Source organism: Protopterus annectens, chromosome 14.part0 (genome assembly GCF_019279795.1).
Source record: "Protopterus annectens isolate FY-2018-M chromosome 14.part0, PAN1.0, whole genome shotgun sequence".
NCBI lineage: Eukaryota > Metazoa > Chordata > Ceratodontiformes > Protopteridae > Protopterus > Protopterus annectens.
In genome coordinates this window covers 405,160,372-405,188,359 of record NC_056748.1, presented here as the reverse complement: position 1 = coordinate 405,188,359, position 27,988 = coordinate 405,160,372, and the positions used below count along the sequence as shown (strand labels likewise).

The window sequence follows — 27,988 nt, the reverse complement described above, 5'->3', positions numbered from 1 at the left end:
GTTTGGTATCTACTTTTCTGAAATACAGGCTAACACAGAAGGTCTTTGGCTAATGAAGTTTGCAGATGACTGCAAACTAGGATCCGTAACTGAAACTCCTAATGATGTAGACATCCTACAAAAGGGCCTCACTGAGACGGATGCCTGGTGCCAAAGCCATGGCCTCAAGCTCAATTCCAAAAAGTGCATTGTCATCCCCTTTGGTAAAAAATCTGTACCCATGAGCTACCACATAGGTGCTAGTCTACTTTACACTGAAAGTGTGATAAGAGACCTTGAGACACAGATGGACAGTAGTCTCTCCTTTGATAATCACATTGCCACAGTAGTCAGGAAATCCTTATATGTGGCATACCTCATCACAAAAGGTTTCTCATCCAGGAAAAAAGAGGTTATTGTTCCCCTCTACTTGTCACACATTAGACCTGTTGTAGAGTACAACGCCCCTTTTGGTATGTACCTCACAAGACATCTACAACAACTGGAAAGGCCACAGAAATACCTCACAAAGAGGATTACCAGCCTCAAACAAATGCCCTATGCAGACCGAGTACCTTTTTGGCTACGCTTGTATAGGCCCTAGGGCCGATGGTCTAGTACTTACCTATGAACCTGTAAGTAAACACAACATGCAGTTTTCAAGTGATGATTTTATGTATTAATAAAAAAAAAACTATCCTAACCTACATGGCTCTCACCATGGTTCGCTGGAGTCACAAATCTTTAGATATGGCTTTGTAACCTTTTGCAGACTGATCGATATCAATTACTTTGTTTCTCATCTATTCCAGAATTTCTTTAGATCATGGCATGATGTCTTCCTTTTTGGGATCTTTTGGCTTACTTCACTTTGTCTGACAGGTTCTATTTAAGTGATCTCTTGATTCAAGTGGTCTGGCAGTAATCAGGCCTCGGTATGGCTTGTGAAATTGAACTCAACTTTCCCCAAAATGTGATTAACCACAGTTACGTCATGATTTAACAAGGGGGGGGGGCAATTACTTTTTCACATAGGACTATGTAGGTTTGGATAGCTTTTTTTTCCCTTAATAAATAAAATCATCACTTAAAAAACTGCATTATGTGTTTATTTGGGATATCTTTGTCTAATATTTAAATTTGTTTGATGATGTGAAACATTTAAGTGTGACAATCATGCAAAGAAATAAGAAGTCAGGAAGGGGGCAAATGCTTTTTCATTGTACTATACACAGACACACAGGTATATATGTATACATATGCATTTATATACACATATATATATATATATATATATATATATATACATATATCTGTGTGTATATATACACACACACACACACACACACATATACACATGCACGTACATAAGTATATATATATATATATATATATATATATGTGTGTGTGTGTATATATATATATATATATATATACATATATATATATATATATATATATATATATATATATATATATATATATTTATATATATATATATATATATATATATATACACACACACACACACACACACACACACACACACACACACACACACACACAGCTATGTATTTACTGTTTGTGTATAATAGTGTTATTATGGCTGCTGAGTGACAATAGCATAGGGGAATAGATGACCTAAGTAGTAATTTCAGATTGTGTTGCAGGCCAGCATGACAAGGCATTTGCCAGGTTTTAAGGACTAGTATTTTTTTTTGTCATTGGTCTTACAAAAGCATGGTAGTGCATGTATGTGTGTTTGACTGCTTCTGTCTGTACGTGATTTCTTTATCATCTTATTTCTTCTTTAGGTGAGCTGCTTCATCTAGATGTAGGTGATGTGTAAAATCACTCCATCTGATTTTAATGGCTGTATTTATCTACTGTAAAATATAACTTTGTACAAGGCATATATGCACAGTTCATTATCCAAAGCAAAATTCCATTGTATAGCTTACAGTACTGCATAACCATAGTTGTCATACACGTACTAAGAAACAAGAACACTATTTTCATTATCATAACTTTGCCGTAACAGTGTTTATTAGTAAATTCACTACAGAAGTGCAATTCACGGAAAAATTAGCTTACAGCTCTGAAGGCCATTATATGTACTAAGACGTACATAATTTGAGGCCCCCCCCCCACTCAGTTCTTTGGGGTATCTCTTGTTTGTGTTCTAATTAAGTGCATTCTCAGATTAATAGCAGTCTGATCAACCCTGCAGAAAAATGTGCTAAAGTACAAGTATCTGAGCAACAAGATAACCACTCCTGCTAGTGTCGTTGGAAAAAATAGTCATTTATCACATATTTCCACATGCTGTCTGACAAACAATATGTGTAGATTGACCTCTGCACATTTGCAAAGATGTTACAATGGGAAGAACATTGTTTCCTTTTCCAGGCAATAGTTTTTTCAGTTGCTATTACCAGAGTCATGTTTGGAGGTTTAGCAATTCAATTTCCATATGCATACATTTAAGGTAATTCATTAAAAGTTTGTATGAACTGTATTTACCTAGTTGCAAGTAAAGAATTTATATTTTTAGTATGTATGTGTGAGTTGCCCTTCATGTTACCATTAACTTTGCACCCAAGTTACAGAGCTAGAGTATTTTTTTTTTATTAACATTTCAATAGAGCTGGGTTTAGACACCACAGCATTCATAAAACAACTTTTAAATCTGTTCTTCTCTTTGCCTGCACACCATCAGCTCCCCTTCATTGCCTAATTAACTCTTCCAGTTATAAATACTGTGACATTCATAAAATGTCTTTTTGAATATCCTCCTTTTTTCATTTGTATTATTTTGCCATTTGATAAACTGTTAAGTGAACTAGTCTGCTGTCCCTTTTCAGTTGCAACCTGGGTACAAAAGTGCATTAATCGAAGAATAGTATAAAAGTACATTAGTAATTAATGATATTGCATTCATGTAAAGAATATGCTAGATATAAAAGTGTTTTATGTACAGAGACCTACAGTTAGGATGATTTGTATTTTTAAATTATACATACTTATATATACCACCATTTTGATTGGAGTAATTGCTGCATATTGTCTGTCATTCCTGAAGCAGGTGCAATTTGTTTCCTTCAGGAAATGTTGTTTAAAATGTTTTTAATTAATCTATAACTTCATATTCATTCAATACAATATGCATTAATCTCTCAAAGGCTTTTTCTGTGATGCTGACTTTAAACCTAAGTCTAACCAGTGAGTGCATTTTCTTGGTTGCTTCTAAGGGGGCGAACCTCTTTTCTGGTTTGGCGTAGTTTTTTTTTAAGCAGGAAACAACAATCAAGATTTAGGATTTTAAATGTTAAAGTTCCTAAAAGGTATCGCTGTCAGTAACAGTCAACCAGTTTTATATATATATATGTATGTAAAAGATGTAATGTGGCAGTTTGGAATGCCAAGGAGAATGTTCAGCGCCCTGTAGTTTTGGGATGGTAGGGCTGAGTGAACCACAATCACGGTTACTGTATTTTCTGTTCTGGACAAAATCGGTTCCTGGTACAACTGTAATAGAGTTATCAAGACCCTGACCAGGGCAATTGTATGTAACTCTTTATATTAAACTGTATCTAACTTGTAACTTTTGATTCCCCTGTTTCAGTGTTCTCATAATGCTGTTCCTCTTCATTTTGCACTGCACTGTAGAATGTCATTAGGGATGCTTGAAAGCAGTGTAGGTGGACTGCTGCTTAACAGAGACTGATGTTTACACTTGGTAATCTACATCTGGAGTGCTTTACTATGCTTCTGTAGCTAATGTTTGATGAACCAGTGTAAAAAAGTGGGTATTATGAAGAAAAATAAGGTTAATTAGCTTTTTCTGAGGGGCAGGAAGGTGCACAAGCGTACTGATTGTTTTGCAGTTAAATTGATAACAGTGGGTAATACACATGAGAGTTCATATTTAGCATATATACTTTTTATTCTGATTGAATTTTCCTGTGTAAATGTTTGTGTACAGGAATGATTTTTGTTGCTAATCTAATCCTAAATGCAGACATTAAAGCAACTGATTCATTTCCTGCTTTCATTTTTAATTAACAATAATCAGTCCTTTAGTATCTCAAATCCAGTTTAAATAAATGAATAATAATAAGTCTTCTAACCAAGTCTGAAGTGCAATCCTACTTTTCTTTAATGAAGGGTAGAGTTTCTTCATGCAAGAACAGAACTTAACATATGGAGCATTAAAAAAACAGACTGAGCTGCAGCATCATATCCCAAAGAATTTGCTTCATTAATTAGTCTTTTGTGACTGTGCTGAGTCTGAAATATTGTTTTCATTTTTCAAAGGTCAACATAAAATCAAATTCATCCCAGAGATGGTTGGACCCATACTTGAGATGACATTAATTCCAGAGACTGAGCTCAGAAAAGCTACAATTCCCATATTCTTTGACATGATGCAGTGTGAATTTCACTCTACGAGAAGTTTCCAAATGGTAAGTACTATTTTAGGATTGCAAACTATGTAGTCTTTGCATATGCCACAAGATGGAACAACTGCAAATAAAATGCAATACTAATCATGATTAGTGCTGTACCCAGTAACATTTCTTAATGTGCAGAGTGTAAAATTGCATCAAGAGAAATTATGCAGAATCTGAAGACATGATAATTGATAAGAATGCTATTCATGGAAATGCTTTTAAAACATTCTGTTAGCATAACATTATTCAAAAAATACGGCATATTCAGCACAGCTAAAATCCAACAGAATAGCATGGTTCAGAATATGGTTACTGGATCCACTTTAATTGGGTGAATTAAGATGGAATTGAGACTAAGAATTATTTTGACAGGTAGGAGCTGTAGCTGTGAGAGAGGCAAAGGTGGTAAAGCTATTCATGAGGATTGGAATGACTTGAAAGGCAAACTAGTGAAAGCAACAGCATGCCAAATGGAGATAGCAGGTTTCTTCTGCTCATTTTAATCTCCGTTTCAAGAAAGGGTTTCACAGCATTGGATCTGCTGGGAAAAGTGTGATTGTTAGATTACAGAAAATGGAGAATGAGTTGTTAGATTCAGCAAATGTTATTGAAATATAGGGCTATTCTCTTGAGAGTAAATGCTCTAATTTTAGAGAGAGAGAGTTGGGTACAGGGGTATGATATGAAGGTGACATTAAGAGTCTGAATCTTCTGATACTGAAGGACAGTCTGCAGGTGGTGTTACAGGCATTATATAAAGCTTAAGGGACTTTTGCTGTGGATGTAGCATGCTGAGCTGTCATGGACAAAACAAAAGTATTCCTTTGTTGTTACATCGGTCTCAGAGCTATAGGCAGTCAGTTGGTTAAAAGAACCAAAGCTTTCTATAGGCAGGTTTGTTCCGAGAACTAGCTTTAGCTTTATGAAGTAATAGCTGTATTCGCAAGATACATTTATTGGTTTATAGAAATGTGAAGTTTTGCAAATCTGGTCTTCTTCATAGACAAATTAACAGAGAAAATATCCTTTTTCTGTTGGATTTCAATAATAGCAATACAGGATACAAAAAACAGAAAAGAAATTAAAATCTGTAAATAATCTTCCCTGTTGTAGACAGAACACAAGGGCTGATAGAATTTTTAGATTTTTTATTGGATGGTGGTCACTCCACTGACATTGACATCTGTTTCCCTTCCTAGTAATTAAATTTCCATGTTATAAACAAATTTGAATTAAGTTATAGGTGGGTCACAGGTGGACAACGTTTTCAAACTGCAGGAGGCGTGTGCTTTTAGTATATACTCTAGTATTCCCTGAATCATGGGGCTTACATTGTCTGAAACAAAAACTGCATGCGTCTTTGTATTGCCTTAGACATGTTAACACAGTGGGACTGTTGCAGCACCGTGCAGATGTCAACCTTCAAATATAATTCACTTGCCTCCAATCAAGGGCATTCAAATGGAATGGAACACTCAAATGTCCCTTGGCTGTTTTTCTTTTCATAAAATTGCACTGGCTTAGTTTAATTTTTTTTCCTATCTTTGCCTATACACCTCTTGTTTTCTTGCCTTTTACCTTTCATTATGTACTGCTGTTTCTTGTTTATATTTAGCTTTATTTTTCTTCATGTCACAGTTGGTCTGTATGTTTGGGAATTGTTTTACCTTTTGTTCTCTATTTTTTTATTGCAAAGTAAAATCACAAACAAATTAGTGCAAACAGGAAATATTGCAGGTTTATAGTTTGATTTCCCTAGTCCAGTATGAAAGAAGGAAAATGAGGACATTGGCGCACTGTGAAATAATTTGAATTCATTCCCTGTATTGTTTTGAATACATCACATGATCTTTTTTAATTTCATTATATTTCCATGTAGCAGCCCTTCTATCCCCCTGTCTGAAGACAGACTGATTTAATTGCCATATCAGCTACCATCTTCACTTAAAAGCCCCTCAAAGACGAGCTATGTATGCTTGAAGACTTATGTTTCACCTACACATTCAGGAAGAGCCTAAGGGAGATAATAAGCTGAACAGCAGGCTATACAGAAATTTTGGAAATCAGTTTGCATTTCAGTTTGTGTGTGTAAAAATACACGTTTAACACCATACTTGTCTGTATCATCATTAATCAGAGGTAATTAAATGTGGTCAGCAAACATGTTTGTTATGTAGTACAGTGGGATAAAATATTGGTTCTGAATAAGCAAACAGGACATCAGCCAGTGAACCAAGTTCTGGATTAGTCACTCTGGAAGGGTTGGAGTAAGTTGGTGATGCTCATCCAACATGAGAAATGGAAGGACCATGATCTGCTGCAGTACTGAAGCCCAGTGAGACTTAAATTTTGAAGCAGAGACATGGACATTTACCAAGCAGCATATGCTATAAGCGAGGATGGACATACAGAGAAGTGCACGTGCATAGGTCAATCATTGCGAATGTGCAACTTGTAATAGTTGCGTGCATGGTAGTGGGGTTAGGGGCTTAGTAAAGACCTGCATAAATTATGGCCTCCCACATACAACTGCTACATATGGATGAGTGTACTCATCAAAGAAGGAATGATTGTCTTTTTCCATATGAGAAAAACATGCAGAAACTAAAAGAAACTCAATAGTCATAAGTAGAAAACTCTGAACTAAAAAAAAATATTTACTCAGAGACTGAAAGCATTTAAAAATAAAAAAATAGAAATAAAATAAAAAATAAGATGCGTTAAACACATGGAACTTATAAATGCTACATTCTGCCCACAAATAAATATCCATAAAGTACAGACCTATCCATGGCCATGTTCCTTACTAAAACACAAAAGTAAAGCAAGACACAGCATGACAGTAACGTTTCAGTATACAAATAGAAGACTCTCTCTCTCTCTCTCTATATATATATATATATATATATAAAACAAATATGCTCTCTCTCCAATATACCACTCAGAATGTTGACCACAGTTGGATCTAACCCTCAAAAGAAAAGAAATGACATAGTACAAATGTACAGTTGAAGAATAGAAAATAAACCTAACAAAGTCCCAGCCCTAACAGAAAATGGTGAAAGAGCTGTTCACCCCCCACTAAAAATGTATCTATCCATTTTCTATGCTGTTTGACAAAGTAAACAGACTAGATCAGAATCTTATATTCCAACAGCTGCATCTTTCTCATCCTTTGTCAACCCAGAACACTCCTAGTCAGACCGAAAGATATAATACCTCATACATGTCCTAGGTTTTTCCAAGAGCCTATGCCTAGTTGGCTGTGTCTAGTACACTTTCTAAAGGAGGCTTCCAAATGGCATCCTCACAAAGTGCCAAACCTCTCTACTAACTCTGCTCAAAATAAATAAATACATACAGTTATGAATAAATAATTAAGTAGTTATATTTTGAGCTCTTCCTTTGTGGCCAAACTCCTCACTCCATTTTAAAGCATGAGCCAAGCTACCCTGTTTATCCAGCTTTCATCCATGATCTCACTGTTTTAGTGACTACCCAAGTTTGATAACTTTAAGTGATGGAGGATATAGACTGACCTGTTAAGTAACAGCTTCATCCTATAAATCACTTCTTGCTTCATCACCACAGTGTGGTGCAACACTTGAAGTATTTCTGCTGCTACTTTCATCTGCCTATCAGTGTCCTGATCTATTTTACGCCTGCTTGTGAACAAGACCCCAGGATATTTAAACTCTTCTACCAGAGCTACCCGATTCCCCCTCATTGACAGTAAGTAGTTCATGTTTACTGGGAGAACTATTATTGGTCTTATTTGGAGGTGTTGATTGTCATGCCAGCTAATTCACACTCAGCAGTGAATCACTGCTCTACACACTTGAAATCAGTGAAAATTTTATCTTTGGAGGACAACTTTGTCTGTAAACATGAAAGATGTGTAACCCACATTCTGTCAAAATCGGTTGCGTCCAGAGTAAAAAAAAAAAAGTTATGTACTTAACATAACGTTCCATCTGTGTTGTCCTTTTTCATTCTTCCTCAACTGTTGTCATCACTTTAGTTCATGGTCACCAAAAACCTCTTGAGCTCCTCCCTTACCCATAATGCACCAATCCCTAACATACCTCAGATCTTGTTTGTTAGTTTACATAAAGTAGGAAATACTAATATCCTATTCCTGAGAGAAGAAACTGTACCTGGAGTTCAACATGAAGGACAGCGATGCCCTTATTAGCTCTCGTTCTTCCAGATATCAACTGTGAAAAACGTTGGGGGGTTGGCGGGTGAGAAGTTGAGGAAGAATGAAAATGGACAATACAGATGGAATGTTATGGTAAGTACATAACTTTCTTGTCTGATTTTGTCAATTTTCATTTATTCCTCAACTGTTGGGACAGAGTCCCCAAGTACCTAAAACCCTGGGTGGACTCTAAGGAAGCATATTCCTTATCACAGTTGAGCCAAAAGCTGCTCTTCCCTCAAGACCAGATCCAGCTTGTAATAAGCGAAAAAGGTATAAAGATTGGCCCAGGTTGCAGATGCACATATGTCGTCCATGGAAGCTCTAGAAAGACTGAAGATATTGCCTTGGACCTAGTGGAATGGGAACTTAGGGGTATTGGTAAGGTTAGACCCAAATTATTGTAGACAAATGATGTGCAATCTTTAAGCCATTTGGCTAAAGTTACATTTGCAATTGATTTCCTAATATGAAATATGCAAAGGACACAAATAATTGATTTGTCTTCCTAATTTCTTTCATTCTGTGTAAGTAAAAAATGTAATTGTCTGTGAACATCTAATAAATGTAACATATATTCATCTTTGCAAATTTAGGAAAGAAAACAGGGAGATTGATAGACAAGTTGATAGTAGATTCTGACAACTTAGGAAGAAAAGAAGGGTTGGTATATAATGTTACCCTATCCTTGTGAAAAATCAAGTAGGGAGGCTTAGATAACAATATCTGAAGTTCTGAATTTCTTCTTGCAGAAGAAATGGCCACTAAAAGAATAGTTTTCCCGGTCAGGAACTTAAGATCACATTTTGCTGCTGGTTCACATGGGGCATGAATTAAGGACTGCAGTACCAAATTTAAATCCCATGGTGGGGTAGGGTCTTTATTGGGGGGGGGGGGGCGGCTCAGCAGGAGAGTGCCTGTCAAAAAGGCCTTACGAGGTTTAGAAGAAGCCAGGGAAGAATTCTCAAATATAGTATGAAAGTTAGAGATTGCTGCTAATTGGACTCTAATGGTTGAGAAGCTATCTCTTTCATTAAAGTTAGTTGCTAAAATTTCAAGAACACTTTGTACCAGGGCTGAGAAGGGGTCAGTATGTTTCTGATGAGTCCCAAAAAACTCTTTCCATTTATTTCTGTAAAGTTTTTCTTGTAGAAGCTTTATGGGAAGATAAAAGTATGTGACAGACAGGTGAAGAGGAGAGCATTTGTAGTTTGGCTATTAAACGAAGTGGGAAAAAAACACACTGTTAGCTTGGGGTTTGAGATATCTGGATGAATCAAGCCTTTTGGGTGAGACAGGAGACCTGGAATTGGATCCAGAATCCAAGGTAGGTAAAGTAGATGAGGCCAAAGAAAGGGGAAACAAATCTGTTGAGGCTAGTAAGGTGCAAACCAGGCAGTTTTCTGGTGAAATTTGAAAATTAGGAGAGTTGGGGGTTGGGAATTCTCATGTAAAATCTTGCTAGATGACCGGGGGCCATTTGTGGAGTAGAGCATCCCTCGGTGATTCCCCCAGTGGAGGATCAGGGCAAAAATGCTGCTGTACTTGTTGTTTAGGGGAGATGCAAACAGATCTCAGTAAGGCTATCCCCATTGACAGAAAATAATTTCTGCCACTTTAATGTTGAGAGAACACTCATGAGCTAGTAGGATGGACCTGCTCAATTTGTCTGCTATCACATTGCACTTCTATGGAATGTGTGTTGCTATCAGAAAACAGTTGAAACAGATTGTGCATTGCTACACTCTGAGGGCTTCTTGACACAAGGGGTAAGACCTTGTTCTTCCTTGTTGATGTACCAAACTACTGACCTGTTGTCTATCTGAATCGCTGTTGTCCTGAAATGGAGAGAGTTTTAGAAGGCCTGCAAAACTAAGAGTTCTTCTATCATTTCCAGGGCATTGATATATGTATTGGACTCTTTGGGGGACCAGTTGCCTTACACTGTTTTCCCCAGGAAGTGCCACCACAATCTGGGATGCAGCCATGGTCAATATGGCCTTGGGCTGTGGGAGGATGAAAGGACATCCTTGTAAAACCTGATATGATTGAATCCACCACCAGAGGTATCTCTTGCATGCCTGAGTGATTCTTATTTGGGCTTGCATGTGTTGGTAAAGAATAGCCCCTTGTGGCACTAACATCCATTGAAGAATTCTCATGTAAAATCTTGCTAGAGGAACTAGGACTATAGCCACTGACATTAATCCCAAGGCTTGTAGAATCAATTGGGTTGAGATTCTGGTGCTGTGAATCATTTTCCTGACCTGGAATCTGATAGTTTGTACTCTTGAGAGAGGAAGAGAATTTGTCAATGAATACTGTATTGAAAATTGCTCCTGTGAATTCCAGTATTTGACATGGTTTTAACTGAGATGTGCTGTAATTTATGGTTATTCCCAGATGGGAGCAAGTCTGGAGTACATGATCTCATGTTGTTATCAGCAGATGCCTGGTCGGGGCGGAAGTGAGCCAGTCATCCCAGTACAGAAACAGTCAGAATTGCTGCAGTCTTAAGTGAGCTGCTACTGCTGCCATGCATTACATTCTGCTCATCTTCCGAGTGGTTGGCTGCTGAGATTCACCTGCATAAATCAACTGACAGAAACTGATTTAAGTATACTTTTCTCTGCACTTATTTAAGATTAGAAATTTGTAGATAATTGTTCTATATAATAATATACAGGGAGATAATACTCCCTGTCTCTACCTGCAGTTAGTCTTTCACCCCCCGTCCTTGTTGTGGTATTAATCTTGGTGGCTTTGGAAATACCTGCCCCTGCTGTAAATCTATTTTTGGACACTCCTACTGGGCCCATCTCATTTGCTCACTCAACTGAGTACAGTGAGATTATATTTTGACACTCCTACCAGTCCCATCTCCTCTGTTGTATACAGATACAGCACATGGAAAGGACATCCCCTATAGCATTTAAATCTGCTCTGTTCCCTCCCTCTCCACAAAAAAAAAAAAAAAAAAATACTTATAGTTTCTTGAGCTGCTCTTACATAACTGTCTTCTACCTTAATACCTTAATTTGCTGTTCTGTGTGCTTTTAAGTGTTTAAGTGCTCTTATTTGATTTTTCCTAAACTTGTTTTTGTCATTTTTAACTTATCTGCATTTATTTAAACTGTATTTGCCTTAATATTGATACACCCTCAAGTGTGCTAGCTTGTACTGCATTTCAAATGTTTTTGCTACTGTCATTAGCTCATTATTTCAAATACAGAGTACTTTTTGAGAAAGCCAATCCACTTAACTAAAACAAAAAATTATATATAATATATATATATATATATATATATATATATATATATATATATATATATGAATTCCAAGCTTGTTTTCTGCCTTTCCTGTACGTAGTCTACCAGGACTGTTTGTAAGCTTCTGTGCCGAAAGCCTTTCTGTGTTGGAGGGAAGCCTTCTAGCTTATCAGTGGAAGTGGTAAGCACTAGGTAGCCTATCTACATCAAGATCCAGATACAGATTATTAGTTTTAGCACCTGAATTTGCATATCCATGCTCAGCAGTTGTTCAGAACCTGTTGTAAGCACTAAATAAACTGCAAATTACTACAGCACTCCCCCTTCCTCATTACCTAGAGGAAAACTGTTTTGCTACTTACTTTCCTCACTTGCTTAGAGAAAAACAGCTCTTGTACTCACTTTCCTCACTTGTCTAGAGGAAAATATTTTTTTATTCAGGCATGTCCAAGGGTCAGCTCCTAGTGTTCTCTCCTGTCTATCTGATGAATCTGGCCATCTTGGGGCAATGCTGCAATTGCCTCATGTACACAGACAACCCTCTCCTCCTACCACCACACTACAGTCTGTGAGAGATGCACCATTCTAGCCAAACTGGAGGTAAAGCTCTCTCCAGCCAAGACTGAACTTTACATTCAAGAGGAGAAGGTAAACACTTGCACCAAACCACACTAGTCACATAGTCCCATTAAACCTACACCACCAAAATCCACACATAGAAACACACAAACATTCGTGGAGGCTCTCAATAATATTCTGCCCAAGCAACAGAGATCTCCAAAGCAGAAACGCAAGCAACCTCCCACCACCAACACAACCCAAATAACACATAGACCACAGACTCAGTGTGCCACTCAACCACAGCCCATAAGGCAAAACAATGTACCCAACATACTATTCATAGGTGACTCTATAGTCAGACACGCTGATGTCCCACTCACCATGCTAAACAAGGAGAAGGTCACTGTCAGCTGCTTGTCGGGTGCCAGGATCCACCACATAATCCACGCACTCAGGTCACTCCACAAGTACAAATATGGCTCTGTGATTGTCCATGTTGGTGTGAACGACCTGAGATGTGCCTCCCTGGACTACATGAAAAGAGATGTGGAAGAACTCTCCGATCTTGTAGTCCAGGCAGGTATGACCCTAGCCCTGAATACCATCCTGCCCTCGCACAGAATGATACAGCAGTACAAGGACAAAATGATTGACTTCAACAAATGGCTAAGCTTCTGGTGTCATTCTAAGGGGATCCAGTATCTGTCTGCCTGGGATGACATGGTTGACAGACCACAATGCTTTGCCAGAGATGGCCTGCACCTGTCACCCCAGGGATTCCGGATACTGGCAAAGGCTCTTGCCACCCCTATAGTGCCTTTTCTAGGCAAGGTTCAAATGACAAACTCACCACCATAACAGTAACAGGCAAGCAAAAACTGAGGGTAATGCTACTCAATGCTAGAAGTCTAAATCTCAAAATGCACTCACTTGCACTCCTTAAAATGGAGAACATCGATGTCTGTGCAGTGACTGAGACCTGGTTCAAGGCTCCAGAGCGCACCCCTGCATTACCAGGCTATAACTCATACCACACTTTTCAGCCATCTAACCTGGACCGGAACACCAAAGGCGGAGGTGTGTCCATATTCATTAAGAATATCAACACCTCCAGGCTAGTTGCTCAGCATAGTGCAGTCAAGGTTATCCAAGTGCAACTAACTCTTGGCAAAACTGCAATCCATATTGTAGCTTGCTACAGATCCCCCACCATGCCCCAGGATTCCCACTCCTCTTTTCTTGATATACTGGAAAATATTAGGGTTCAACCAAACACCCTAATATTGGGTGATTTCAACTACCCCACCATTAACTGGGAAAACTACTCATTTACCAACTCCTTTGCTCAGCGCTTTCTGGAATTCATAAATTCCAGTGCCCTGGATCAACTTATCCACACCTCCACCAGGGGCAGCAATACCCTAGACCTAGTCATTACCAACATGAGTGACTGGTGTTCCACACCTGAAGTCAACTCCTCGTTGGTCAGATCTGACCATAAGCTAATCACCCTAGATATCCACATCCCGCCCCCACCCCCCCCGTTAAGGAAACCACTGTAAAAAATTTCTGCAAAGCCAACTTCATGCTTCTTAAGACAGAAGTGGTGAACTTCATGACACCCATGCAGATGGACAATACAGTTATGACTGCTGAATCCTACACAAATGCACTCTGTAAGCACTTATACGAGTGCATGGATCATGCTATCCCAAACAGAATCAAGGCGCTATTCTCCAAAAAATGAAGCCAATCTTGTGGTCCCCTGCCATAAACAAACTGTACAACAGAAGGAAGAAATTGTTGCAAAAGGGAGTAAAATCCCATGAGTGGAGGAGCTCCCTGGTGAGCCTCAACAAGAAGCTGAGATCCTTTATAAGACCCTCCAAAGCTAGCTATGAAAACAAGATTGCCACTGATACTAAGGACAGCCACAAAGCATTCTATATCTATGTCAAGAATCACAATGGCAATACCAAGATCTGCTCTGAGTTGCAGCACAATGGCACAAAAATTACAGAACCAACTGATATTGCCAACATCCTGGCAGATAGGTTCAGTGCTAACTTTACCCCCCCAACCCGCTATAGGCCCATATCTATACAGGAAGAATGCAGAGTCCCTGTAATCATAACTTCACAGGTAAAAGCAGCACTCCCTAAAGCCAAAACACAGCATCCATGGGACCGGACAACATCCCAGGCTGCGTTTTACATGAACTTCATAACGAACTGGCTCCCCATCTAAGCACCATGTTCAGTCATAGCCTCACATCAGGCTTTGTGCCCACTGAATGGCGCACAGCAACAGTTATCCTACTACACAAAGGGGGAGCCACCACTGATCCTGGGAACTATCGCCCTATTAGCCTGACTAGCTTGGTCTGCAAGGCCATGGAATGTGTCATCATGGAATTCATAAACAAAGACATTGGTAATCTCCAAACTCTGGACCCCACCGAGTTCAGGTTTGTGAAAGGTAGATATTGCCTCCTGAACCTGGTCTTTGAGGCAGTCACCAAAGCCGTAGTTGAGGGTAAGGTGGTTCACACAGCCTATCTTGACCTCACCAAGGCTTTCGACACCATTCCCCATTCTGGAATTATAGCTAAACTCAATAAACTAGGTATAAATCCCTATGTCACAAGATGGGTTGCCAACTGGCTCACTAACAGAACCCACACTGTAAAAGCTGCAGACTCCAAATCTGACTTCAAACCAGTGACAAGTGGAGTACCACAGGGTTCAGTCCTGGGACTCTCCTGTTTGGTATCTACTTCTCTGATGTACAGGCTAACACAGAAGGCCTCTGGCTAACGAAGTTCGCAGATGACTGCAAACTAGGAGCTATAGTTGAGTCCCCAAATGATGTGGACATCCTACAGAAGGGCCTCACTGAGGCAGATGCCTGGTGTCAGAGCCATGGCCTCAAGCTCAATGCCAAAAAGTGCATTGTTATCCACTTTGGTAAAAATCTGTACCCATGAACTACCACAAAGGCAGCAGTCTTCTTAACACCGAATGTGTGATGAGACCTTGGGACCCAGGTGGACAGTAGTCTCTCCTTTGATAATCACAGTGCCACAGTAGTCAGGAAATCCTTCTACATGGCACACCTCATCACAAAACGGTTCTCATCCAGGAAAAAAGAGGTCATTGTTCCCCTCTACTCAACAGTCATTAGACCCATTCTAGAGTACAATGCCTCTTTTGGAATGTACCTCACAAGACATCTGCAGCAGCTGGAAACGACACAGAAGTACCTCACAAAGAGAATTACTGGCCTCAAACAGATGCCCTACACTGATTGTCTCAAAAAACTCCAGCTTTACTCTGCAGCGTATCGCCTACTCCGAGGTGATCTCTGTGTAAGATATAAAGCTATGTCAAACCCAGTGCTGTTGGACATGCTACACCTAAAGAAATCCCAATCCCTCTGAGCTAAATGCTCTAGGGACCTAAACTTTGTCACCACAATAAACAGGACTTGTTGGAGGGATAGATTCCTGTCCCAGAGACTTCCCATACTCTGGAACAAGCTACCCATCTATGTCAAGCAAAGTTCCCCGTTAATTAACAGTTTTAAAGAAAATATTGATGAGTAGCTGGGAAATAGGAAATACACCCTGGTGATCACTTCTGTGGCTCTGCTCGACAGGGGCACAGGAAATTAACTTTCTTGGGTTGGTGTAAGCCAGGGAACTTTGTTGGCTAGGCTTACTTAGGCTCTTGGACCGATAGCCTAGTACCTACCTATGAACCCTAGGGGCTATGCTGTGGTCAAAGGGCAGTGCTCCAAATTGGTAATGACAAGCTGCCAGCTGGAAGCATAGATAACTTCTGGATTGTCTGTTCATCTTTATTTGATAGTACAAATCCTGAAGGTTTATCAAACACATTCAGTTCTCCTTGCACAGAAAGGGCAGAATGGACTTAATTGTGACAGTCCAAAACTGTGTGCATTGAATTGATTTGTTCAAGTTGCTGGGATCCAAAGTCTCCAGTCCCTTGTTTTCTTTGACACTAAAAGAAACTTGAGCAAGTTCCAGATTTTGTCTGGTCTGGAAGGACCTCTTGGATGACTGTTTTTTCTAGCAGCCTTTGCATTTCTATTGCTGTTGCTTTCCTCTCATTGGATGGATCATTGGGAATCTTTGATACAGAAGAAAGTGGAGCATCTGCACTTTTTAATTTCTGCAAGTTTTTTGGGTTTATAATACCATGATGTGAATGAACCCCATTCCTAACTCAAAGTACGATTAAAGTTCATGAAATTAGTATTGTTTCAGTCTTTGATGTCAGCCAGAAGTGCTATTCGCAGCACCCGCAATGTGCCCAGTAACTCCTTCCACAAGGTGGATTCTCTGCACCCATGCATCTTTTGTGATGTCTAGCCAGAGTCTATGGTGCAGGGATAATTGAACCCCGATTGCCTCCAGAGATTGACAATAGGGCCTCCTTTCAGGAGCGCTGGTAAGGTCTGTTGGAGAAGGAATCTCTGGAACCATGGTTCTGTGAGTGGCCACTACTGCATGGGTATTGTCGTCCATTCTAATTCCCCATTACCCCTGGAGGAACTATCTACACCTGGATCTTTGCAAGGACCCTGGAATTTTCTGAACCACATTTTTTGACCACTTAATTGATTCTTAGAAAAGGTTCTTTGAGGGGTCGAGAAATGTACACCTATTGCAGGGAGGAGCTTTCCATCTTTCTCACAGCTGGAGAGTGTGGCCTTAGCTTTAGGACCAAATAGCAAACTGCCATGAAAAGGTGAATTGATGAATGAGGACTTGAAGTCATCTGCAAAAATCACACAAGCACATCCAAGCATACCTCCAGATGGAAATGCCTTTACTTGCTGCCCTTGAGGCACCTTCAGCTGCATGTGAGATAAGCTTTATGGATGAATTAAAAATAGATTGTAGGATAGCCAACTGTGAGGCCACAGAAGTCCAAGTCTCAGAAAGGGGAATTTCATAGTTCTTTTCTCAAGTCCCTTTGTAGTCTTGTAAAGTGTGCCAAGTAGTTCTGCAACCTCTGGGCAAAGGTTGCTGAAAGATACAAATGCTTCCTTAATTTGTCAAGTGCCATACACTCCCTGATAGGGGGATGGACAGAGGAGCTCTGCTCAGCAAGTTCCTTCTTGGTGGCTGCTGCCATGACCATAGCATCTATGGGCACTCCTTTGCCCTAAAATTCCCTACCTACAGGTGCAGCCAGAATCCTATCTGGTCTTTTGGGGACTGGTTCAGCTGTGTCAGGCTCCTTCCCTGCCCACCTGGAGATCAAGTCATTGAGTTCATCGGTGGTTGGAGTAACCCAGGAGGTAGATGGACTAGCTCCAAAGGCTTCCAGGAATACTGATTCCTCTGGAGAAGAGTTATCAGAGGACCAACCACCCCCTGCTTTAGGATCTCAAGAATGTCTCCAAATGAGATGTCTTCAGGGGTTTATTATCAAAAGTTTGAACTTCAGGTAATCAAATGGCAAGTGCTGGAAAGCAGAGTTTCAGAGATGCACAATGCTGAACTAGACTACAGTGAGGATCAGGGAATTTACTGTCTTCCTCACTGTAGTGTGATCTCTGAGTTGGTATATATAATTTGCAGGGGGTGTGGGGTGCAGGGGGGCTTGCCCCCTGCAAACCAGTAAAAATATGTACTGTTGAGATGAAATATGGCATGTTGAGTGGAATATCCTTGGTGTCCAACGTCACCTTCTGGTATGTCAGATGTCGACTGCAGACATTGGGGAAAGGATTTCCAACATGGCAATGTAGTAATATTGTCATTTTTGTCATTGTGGGTTATTGAAATTAACAAATGAAGTGCATTTCAAGTATTTGATAGTAAACTGTCCTAAGGTGGTGTTCTCTGGGACCCTTCCCTTTCATTGAAGTCAGTATTTTTGGTGATGGACTCCTGAGGAGAGTCCAAGTACTTCCTGTTGCACTTCCTCCTCTTACAGACTTCCTCAGTGGGATGCACTGGTGAAATGTTGGCAGAGATTAAAATACCCTGCTGGGTAACCTGGAGACTTTTGGCTGGCTCTACCTGAGGTGTAGAATGATGTGGCTCAAGGTGCAGACACACCTGGGATCCAGAGGGAAAATATGAGGGGTGAAAGGACTGTCAGTTTTACCGAAGCAGAGAAAGATTTCTCCACCACTTCAAAGGCAGAATGTCCCAGGGAGAAAGCAGGTGATGGAGCCAAAAAAAAACACTTCTTCCCCACTGGCTCCATCTGCCCTAAGAGTATTCCACCCAAGGTGGAGGTTAGAGCCCAGCTGTCCAGTGCTGAGACTCTGAGGGGCAGAGATGGCTCTGACAAATTTGGAGTCGACTCCCAACACCTTGGATTTGACAGGCATGCTACGGCTCAGTCATCCACTCTGAAACTGTCAGAGCCAGAGTGTTCAGAGACTTTCTTAGAGCCAAAGATACAAATATCTTTGTACCCGATCCGGATAGTCCCAGAATAATCAGATCCAGAGACTCCAGAGTGGGTGGATGGATTAGAGAAGGAGCTGAGAGAGGTGGAGTAGTGTAAACTAGGGCTTCCTAACCCAAAATGGTAGGAACTGGGTGAGCTCTCATCTGTTTCTGTGCCAAGAGAAAACTCCTCATCATTCTGTCCGCATCAGTTTTAGTAAGACTTCTGGAAGAAAGAGAGGAAGCTATGGATGGGGACTTAAGGTGGCAGTATTCCACAAAAGGAGAAGGTACTCTGGGAGATACCAGTTGCATACTAGGTGGATATATAGCTCTTGGTAAAGGACTCTGATCCGAACAGCTAAGATCTGAGGAGATGGATGTCGGCAGCCTTTGGATCCAATTTGCATATTTTCTTTGTTGGCTTTGTGGATAAAGGAGTCGAGGATCCTGAAGGTGTAAGAGACTTATTGGAAGACTCCTTAGTTTTTGACTTGGAGGGTTGAGCTCCAGCAATAGCTTCAAAGAAACGTAGGGAGTAGCCTTTTCAAAATAAGTTTATTCATCCTATCTGCAATGGCATGTAGATTAAAGTATTTAAAAATCAGACTATCTACCTCTAGAAGGTCCAGGCTCAAACAGTAAACACATAATGAGTGAGTGTCAGACAAGGGTAAATTGTGCCTGCAATTTGGCACTTATTAAAACCAGAAGTGCCCTTTTCTGACATCTTAAACTGTATTATGCAGAAAGGGAAAAAGAGGAAAAGTTTTCTTTTTTTTACTAGGAAAAAAGGAAAGAAAAAACAATGATACAAAGAATTTCACTAAATAGTGTAAAGGGAAGAAATGTAAAACAACTACCAACATTGGTAAAAAAAAGACTACGCACAGTGTAAGAGGGAGAATTTATAGTAGGAAATGAAAACTGTTAAGCCAAGAATAGAAAATTGAAAAGACTTCTCATTAAATCCAAATGCTCCAGAGCTCAAGGAGACCATGTCTAATCGCAAAAGCAGCAAATGAGATCTGAGGTATGTTAGGGATTAGTGCATTATTGGTAAGGGAGGAGCTCAAGAGCTTTTTGTAGGCCATGAACTAAAGTAACATCCAAGTCATATCCGAGGATCAAATCCAAACCCAACAGTTGAGGAATGAATGAAAACTGACATCAGATAATATATTCGCAAATAAAATATTTCAAAAACACAACACCCGAATGTGCATTTCCATGGTTAATGGACTTCATGCAAAAGCACAGTAGAGGAAAGTAAATAAATAAAGCAAATTAGCACTGTGACATCCCTCCTCTGGGACAGTGATCAAGGAGCCTAAATCCTCACCACTGACACTGGTGGGGGGAACATTCAAGGTGAGAAAAATAGACATGCGCAGTATTTTCAGATGCAGCTCTCTGCATCAAGTAGTTTCCCTTAAGAGCACACAGGGAATGCATACACCAGTCCTGGAGCTGGGCTTTCTCTCCAGGAACCAAATAGGACTCCACTCTGACCACTATAGAGCTGAGTCCTTAGCAGGGTGTTCCACATCAAGTCCTCTACCACCTTCTCTATGAAATTAGTGCTCTGTGTCCCTGTTCAAAGTAGCTGTCTCACACACACACTTTGAGATTTGATTTTCACACACACCCACCCACCTGGGAAAAGCTGGGAAAGGCTGGCACAGCTTACCCCCCCATGCCACCTCCACCCAGACTATAAGGTAGATCTGCTGCCAACAGAATACATGAAGACAGCTTCTTTAAGGTTATTTACCAGGGTAGCCAATTACACTTATTAAAATTAATACTTATAAAAATGATAGTGTTTAAGCTAGCAGCAAGTCTTTCAGGAACATGGCACCACAGCGCCACTAAATAAATGCAAGTACTCTCAAAGGTTAAATATTTTCTAAAAGATCAGCCACAAGATCAGCTGCAATGAAAGGTTTAGATATATTTAATAATAAATAATAAGGAAAGAAAACTTGACAATAGTGATGATAATATGTTCCCACGTCACATTTACAACAATATTATAAAAGGACAGATGTTGAGAAGCTCAAGGCTACATACCAGAGAAAGTGATTTTGAAAGGGCCAATAATATATTGGGACTGCAGTTTGTAAACAGAAACAAGTATGTTGATATATGGACAGTACCAAGAAGTAGAGAAATGGATCTGGGAAACCATTTTTTTCATTAAGGATGGAAATGCATGTTTTGTCAAGGAGTAATCAATCTGAACAGAGCCACCCACTTGTTAGAGTGACCCTGACACCAAGTATGTTTGTGACATCATACGCCATAACTGGAAGATCTTGTTTAGTGATAATGATGTTAAGGAAATAGTGGGCAATGTACCCACTTTTTCTTTTAAGAATAATAAAAATCTGAAAGCTTCCACTGTGTGGAGATAATGTGAAGAATAAGGAACCACAGCCAGCAAGAACGGAGATTTATCAATGCAGCAGATGTAATATGTGCAAGTATATCACTAAAATTCAAGGCTTCAGTCATCCTATAACGGAAGAAATATACACCCAGATTATACGCTGTGCAGAACAAAAAATGTATACTTAGCCTGCTGCCAACAATGTTCAAGTTTTTATGTTGTCAAAATGAACAGGCAATTTAAGGAGTGGATATCGAAGCACACTAGTGATATTAAATTATAGACATATCTCACTAAGTTATGGTCATACTTTTGCCTTTTTGGCACTATAAGTTATTTCAGCTAACCTGAGAGGCGGTGATATTATTGCAGAGACTGAATATGCTGAAATGTCTTGGATCACTAATTTATAGTCTAACACACCCCCTGGACTGAATACCCGTCTCCCATTGAAGCCCACCTTAAGGAGGCGTCGACTTCTGCATTGATGCTGATTGGATAATGTTTGCTTTTAAATATTATGAATAATTTTCTTCACTAGATCTGATGAAGGGTAACATTTTACCTGAAAGTGCTTATCAATTCTGAATTTTATTATTTGGATTCTTTTTATTAAAGTTATTATATTTTATGCCCAGAGCCTTGGTGGTCATGTTCTATTGTCTTTGCTGGTTTGGCTGTATGCTTCTACACCAACTTTTTGTGGCGCTTCTTTGTTTTGTTTTTGTTGTCTTTACTCTTTGAGAGGCTGCACATGACATAAAGGCACCACAAACACAGATATTGAATTGGGCTATAGTCCTGGACAGAATATAACTAAGGTTTCTTTGGCACCTTGGAGTAAAATTAGGCTCACTGCTAATCCATTGTTACGAATGGACTTTGGCAAACCTTCCAGTTTTATAAAGGATGATTCAGCTGAATACGACAGCTTCATGTCTGTTTATAGAGAGCTGCTGGGTATGTTGTTTAAACTCAAAAAGATTCAATGGTAATGTCTTCACTTAGAAGCTTGCCTATATTACAAGGTCATTCTGAGGGGTTTGGGAATTTTGGTTATGCCTACGTATGATAACATATATCCTACACTACTGGAAAAGTGGCAAATGCTTAATCTAGAAACCAGCTTTAATTATATAAGATTGTTGTTGGATCATTTTAAACCTATTAAAAAGGAACTAATGCATGAGGTGAAATTGAAACAAATTGAAATAGAGAAGAAATTCTCAGGCGATGTTTTTACTGTCAAATTAGATGAGCTGTAGTCTAATGTATCTATGTAGGACATTAAACTGGAATGTATTAAAATGAGAAAATTACAAATAGATTATATGGATTTTAAAAAGGGTAAGATTTTTCAATGGCCTAGAGACAATGTTCACAGTGATGGCACCCTGTTAACACTGGAGAAAGCAAGAGACTGATCTGCCAGTGATAATAAGCTACAAGTAAAAAAGCATTCTTTTAAGAACACATCTGCATCTCCTCTTGTACCTGTTAATTCAACAGAGTGCAGTCACATATCTGCATCTGATAGTAATCTGGGAGCTAGACGAAGACACCTGTGTACTAGCTTCATTTTTTCCAGTGTTCCCTATTCCCTTAGTCCAAAAACTGATACATAAGGGAGAGCGCTCTTTGTGCAGGGCAGGAAGAGAAAGATGTCAGCGGAATGCTAAATGTTTCAGATTTGGTTGTGAATCTGTCTCTCTGACCTTCATTCTCAAAAATCTTTGTTGAATGGGGGGGTCTTCTTTTCATGCCATCTGTTCCATCACATTTAAATGATGATATGATTAATCTAAGAATGTTTTGTCAAATTGTGATGTTAAGAAGCACAGACCAAGTGTTTTTGTACCTCAAAAAAGGGCCACTTCAGAAACCTTTCTTAGAGTATGTGAAATGGATATCCATAAAAGGCTGAATGAACATAGACACTACTATTATAATGTAAGCTATCAGGAGAGATTGGCTCTTAAAGAGCTAATGTATAATGTACATGTTGTGATACATCCAGCGGATAAGGGTGATGCTGTTATAATCCTAGATAAAATGAATTACAATACTAAGATGTTAGATATGTTGAGTGATGTGCATATGTATAAGATGATTGATCATTTAACTGTATACAAAGTGGTCAACAGTACTGTTGACTTTTTACATTTTTACTAATTGGTCGTAAGATGTATGAAAACTTACATGATTTTCTTAAAGTTACACATCCAACAATACCTACTATAAAAGGTCTTCCTAAAATTCATAAGGATTATGGGAATCCTTCTTTGTGACCTATAGTTGCGGATGCAGGTTGGATAACAGAACCATTATCCATCTTCATTGAACATGAGCTGAAAAGTGCTTTGTCTTTAGCTTTCACTGTTTTGAAAGATACCAAAGATTTTTGGAGTCCCTGTATACATCCACAAGAAAGATTACTGACTATAGAGAATTTCTTATGGTAACTCTAGACATTGATAGCCTGTTCACAGTGATTCCTAATAATTATGGGATAAAGGTAGTAATGAACTTTCCACATAATAAAGAAGGATATACCAGCAGAAAAGGATTGATTTAATATGCCAATTTTTAAATATGGTACTTGAGAATAAAATTTTCCTATATAAGAAGGACATCTGTTGGCAGAGGTGGGAAGTACCATGGACACTCCCTGCACCAATAGTTATGCCAATATTGTACTAGCATATTGGGAATATGAACATGTCATATGCAATGATATTTTTGGCCCACGTATTATTTATTATAAAAGTTTTGTGGATGATGTGTTCATTTTGTGGCAATGATCTATACAGAAATTGAAAGAATTTATCTTTTTGGAAACTACTACTGAATTCCTAAAGTCTACTTTGAAACAATCTGCTACTAATATTGAATTTTTGGATGTTTATCTGGAGCTGGATACTGTAAATGGTATAATACTAAAGTACATCATAAGGATTGCAAGAAAAATATCTTATCGTATGATAGTATGCACCCACGTCACATTTACACCAATATTATAAAACGACAGATGTTGACAAACCCAAGGCTTCATACCAGAAGAGAATGATTTTGAAATGGCTAATATGCTTTGACAGCAGGTTGTAAACAGAGGATACAATAAAAAAACAAGTACATTGATATATGTACAGTACCAAGAAGTGGAGAAATGTATCTGGGAAACCATTTTTTTCATAAAAGATGGAAATGGATATTTCATCAAGTAGTAATCAATCTGAACAGAGCCCCACCCACTTGTTAGAGTGTCCCTAACACATTCTAGTGACACCAAGTATGTTTGTGACATCATACGCCATAATTGGAAGATCTTGCTTAGTGATAATGATGTTAAGAAAATAATGAGCAATGTGCCCACTTTTTCTTTTACTAACAATAAAAATTTGAAAGGCCTACAATGTGGAGATAATGTGAAGAATAAGGAACTTTTGTCAGATAAAATTGGGACTTATCAATGCAGAAGGTGTACTATGTGTAACTATATCACTAGAATTCAAGAGTTCACTCATCCTATAACAGGGAAGAAATATGCACTCAGGTTATATGCTGATTGTAGAACCAAAAATGTGTGTACTTAGCCTGCTGCCAACAATGTGTGAGTATTTATGTTGGCAAAACGAACAGTCAATTTAAGGAGCGGATATCGAAGCACACTAGTGATATTAAATTAAGGGATGAGGAAAATCTACTCTGTAGACATAACTCATTAAATAATGGTCAAACACTTGCCTTTTTTGGCACTATAAGTTATTTCAGCTAACCTGAGAGGTGGTGATCTTATTGCAGAGACTGAATATGCCGAGATGACTTGAATCGGCAATTTATGATTCATCACTGGGACAAAGCAGAAATTCCTTTATAGGTTCATACTAGGCTATCTGCCCTGGGGCATTTTTAAGTCTAGCCCAGTTGTGTTTGGCTTATGCCACCCCTTGATTTGAGTATACTGTGCACTTTTTAAAGTTTAGTTTACTGTGCCTCTGTCTAATAGTGACACGGAAGTAATCCCCGGGACAAACCTATGATCCCCCATCCACTCATCAAGATTCTTCTTGAAGAGAGTCAGTGAGGTGCTCTGCCTAACATGAATTGGAATTCTATTCCAGAGCGAAGGGAGCCTCTGGGTTATGAATCTGTCCCTCCAGCATGTTCTATTTATTTCTGTGCTGAGGTTCAAGTCCCTCGAGCTTGTGGCTCTAAGGGATTTAGATTTACTGAGGTGGAGCATGTCCATTAATTCTGGGTTGGACATAGCTTTATATGTCAGGCATAGATTGCCTCAAAGTAGGCGGTATGCAACTGAGTAGAGCTGGAGTTTTTTTAACCGAGCAGCATATGGCATCTGTTTGAGTCCCTTGATCATCCTGGTGAGGTATTTTTGGGGTCTTTCTAATTGCTGCAGGTGTCGGGTAAGGTACATCCCAAAGGGGGCATTGTATTCTATGATGGGCCTGATGAGGGATGAATAAAGGGGCACGATTACCTCTCTTGATCTAGATGTGAATCATTTCATGATGAGGTGGGCTATGTAGAAGGTCTTTCTAACCACTTTGGCAATGTGGTTGTCAAAGGAGAGATTGCTATCAACTTGGGTCCCCAGATCCCTAATTACTTTCTCTGTACTTAATGGGTTACCACCTATGTGGTAATTTGTGGGCACATTGTTTTTTCCAAAGGGTATGACTATACACATTTTGGCATTTAGCTTTAGACCATGGCTCTGGCACCAGTTATCCGTCTCTGTGAGACCTTTTTGAAGGATGTTTGTGTCAGCTGAAGAGTCGATTATGGCGCCCAGTTTGCAGTCATCTGCGAACTTGGTGAGCCATAGTCCTCCCACATTGGCCTGTACCTCAGAAGAGTAAATACCGAACAAGAGAGGTCCCAGGACAGAACCTTGTGGGACGCCACTTGTGACCGGTTTCGAGTCTGACATGGCTCCATCAACTCTGACTCTGTGGGTTCTGTCTTTGAGCCAGTTTGCGACATAGGGGTTTATATTTAGACTGGATAGCTTATCTATGATGCCCGAGTGGGGTATTATGTCAAATGCCTTTGCGAGGTCCAGATAGGCTGTGTGGACTACCTTCTCTTCATCTATGGCCTTGGTGACTGTTTCAAAGAAGTCGACCAGGTTCAAAAGGCAGGATATGCCCTTGACAAAGCCAAATTGGGTAGGATCTAGCGTCTGTGGGTCCGCAATGTCTTTGTTTACGAGTTCCATGATGATCCTCTCCATAGCCTTGCAGACTAGGCTAGTCAGGCTTATGGGGCGATAGTTTCCTGGGTCCGTAGAGGCGCCACCTTTGTGGAGTGGGATCACTGTTGCTGTACGCCATTCTTTGTGCACATATCCTGTAGTGAGGCTGAGATTGTACAGCAGTTTTACTTGAGGGATTAGTTCTACTTGGAGTTCATGTAGGATGCAACCCGGGACGCCATCTGGTCCCATGGAAGCAGTGTTTTTTGCTTTGGAGAGGGCGGTCTTCACCTGAGCATCAGAGATGTTTGGGAGGCTGCACTCTGCCGGGATAGATACTTGCTCTTTTGGGGGGAAGGGGGTGGAGAAGTTTGCACTGAACCTGTCTGCCAGGATATTGGCAATGTCTGTGGGTTCAGTGTATTTTTTGTCGTTTAGAATCAACTCTGAACAAGTCTGGGAGTTGCATCCCAGGTTCCTAACATAACTGAAAAAAGCCTTATGATTGTCTTTAGTGTCCTGTGCAATTTTTCTCTAGAAGCTGGCCTTGGAGGATTTATTGAGGGATCGTAATTTTTTGCTAGTACTGTTCAGAGATGCCTTCCCATGTGAGAGTGTTCAATCTCGCCGTTTGTTCTTACACACGGGTTTGGAGCCGATCCTCGGCTCCGAGTCAGCCTCATCGGAAAGCTCTGAATCTCAGAGAAGCTCGAGACCAGCCCATATCCCACAATCCTCCCTGCCATTACTCAGATCTAGTTTGCCGCTGCAACAGATCGGATCGAGGAGAGCTCGGACCAGATAGGAACTTGATAGTTGGTTACAGTTTACAGATAAGCTGCATATTTTTTTGCTGAAATAACTTTATATTTCTTAACTAGTTTATAGAAGTGCTGTGTGTGTGTGTGTGTTATTTTTATATATATCCCTTTATTCTTCAGGCACCCTTTTGTGGCCTAACCCTTTCTTCTCTGGGTGTGGTTTGTGAGTGCCTTGTGTACTTATATAGGATTTTTCTACACATATATATACATTTATAGGATTTAGTAATTATTAGCAATTTTTCTATTTTATTAGCCTTAGTGAAGTGTTTGTTATATTAAGTCATGTCGGAGAAAGCTAAATCTGGCTTTAAGAGATGTCAGTGTGGGCAGAAAATGTCCATTACTGACAATCATGCTTCCTGCGTTTACTGTGTTGGCCCTCTCCACCTTCAAGAGGATTGTTCTATTTGCCATTCCTTTAGCGGGGGGGGTCATGACAGATAGACGCAGGAAGCTTATAGACAGAGGATTACTTAAGCCTGCCTTTCAAGAGGCTTTGGACTAGTCGGATCAGGCTTCTAAATCCTCGAAGGGGTCGAAGATGTCGGAACCCATGTCATCGGCTCCGAGTTCATCTTCTAGGGTTTGTTCACCAGTTCCACAGACCTCGGGGCCGAGCGTTGAATATTTATCTTTCCCTGAGCCCCAGATCTTGGAACC

The 27,988-nt window shown here is 39.8% G+C and overlaps 1 protein-coding gene across 1 annotated transcript in view; it reads left to right on the top strand.

Moving 5' to 3' along the window:
* The window catches only part of DOCK1 (dedicator of cytokinesis 1), a gene marked incomplete in the record, with an annotated part of 4,741,214 nt that overhangs the window by 3,675,348 nt on the left and 1,037,878 nt on the right, over positions 1-27,988 (top strand). Inside the window, 1 exon segment of the mRNA XM_044056178.1 lies at positions 4,297-4,445. Within this exon segment, the coding sequence (XP_043912113.1) occupies positions 4,297-4,445 (149 nt within the window).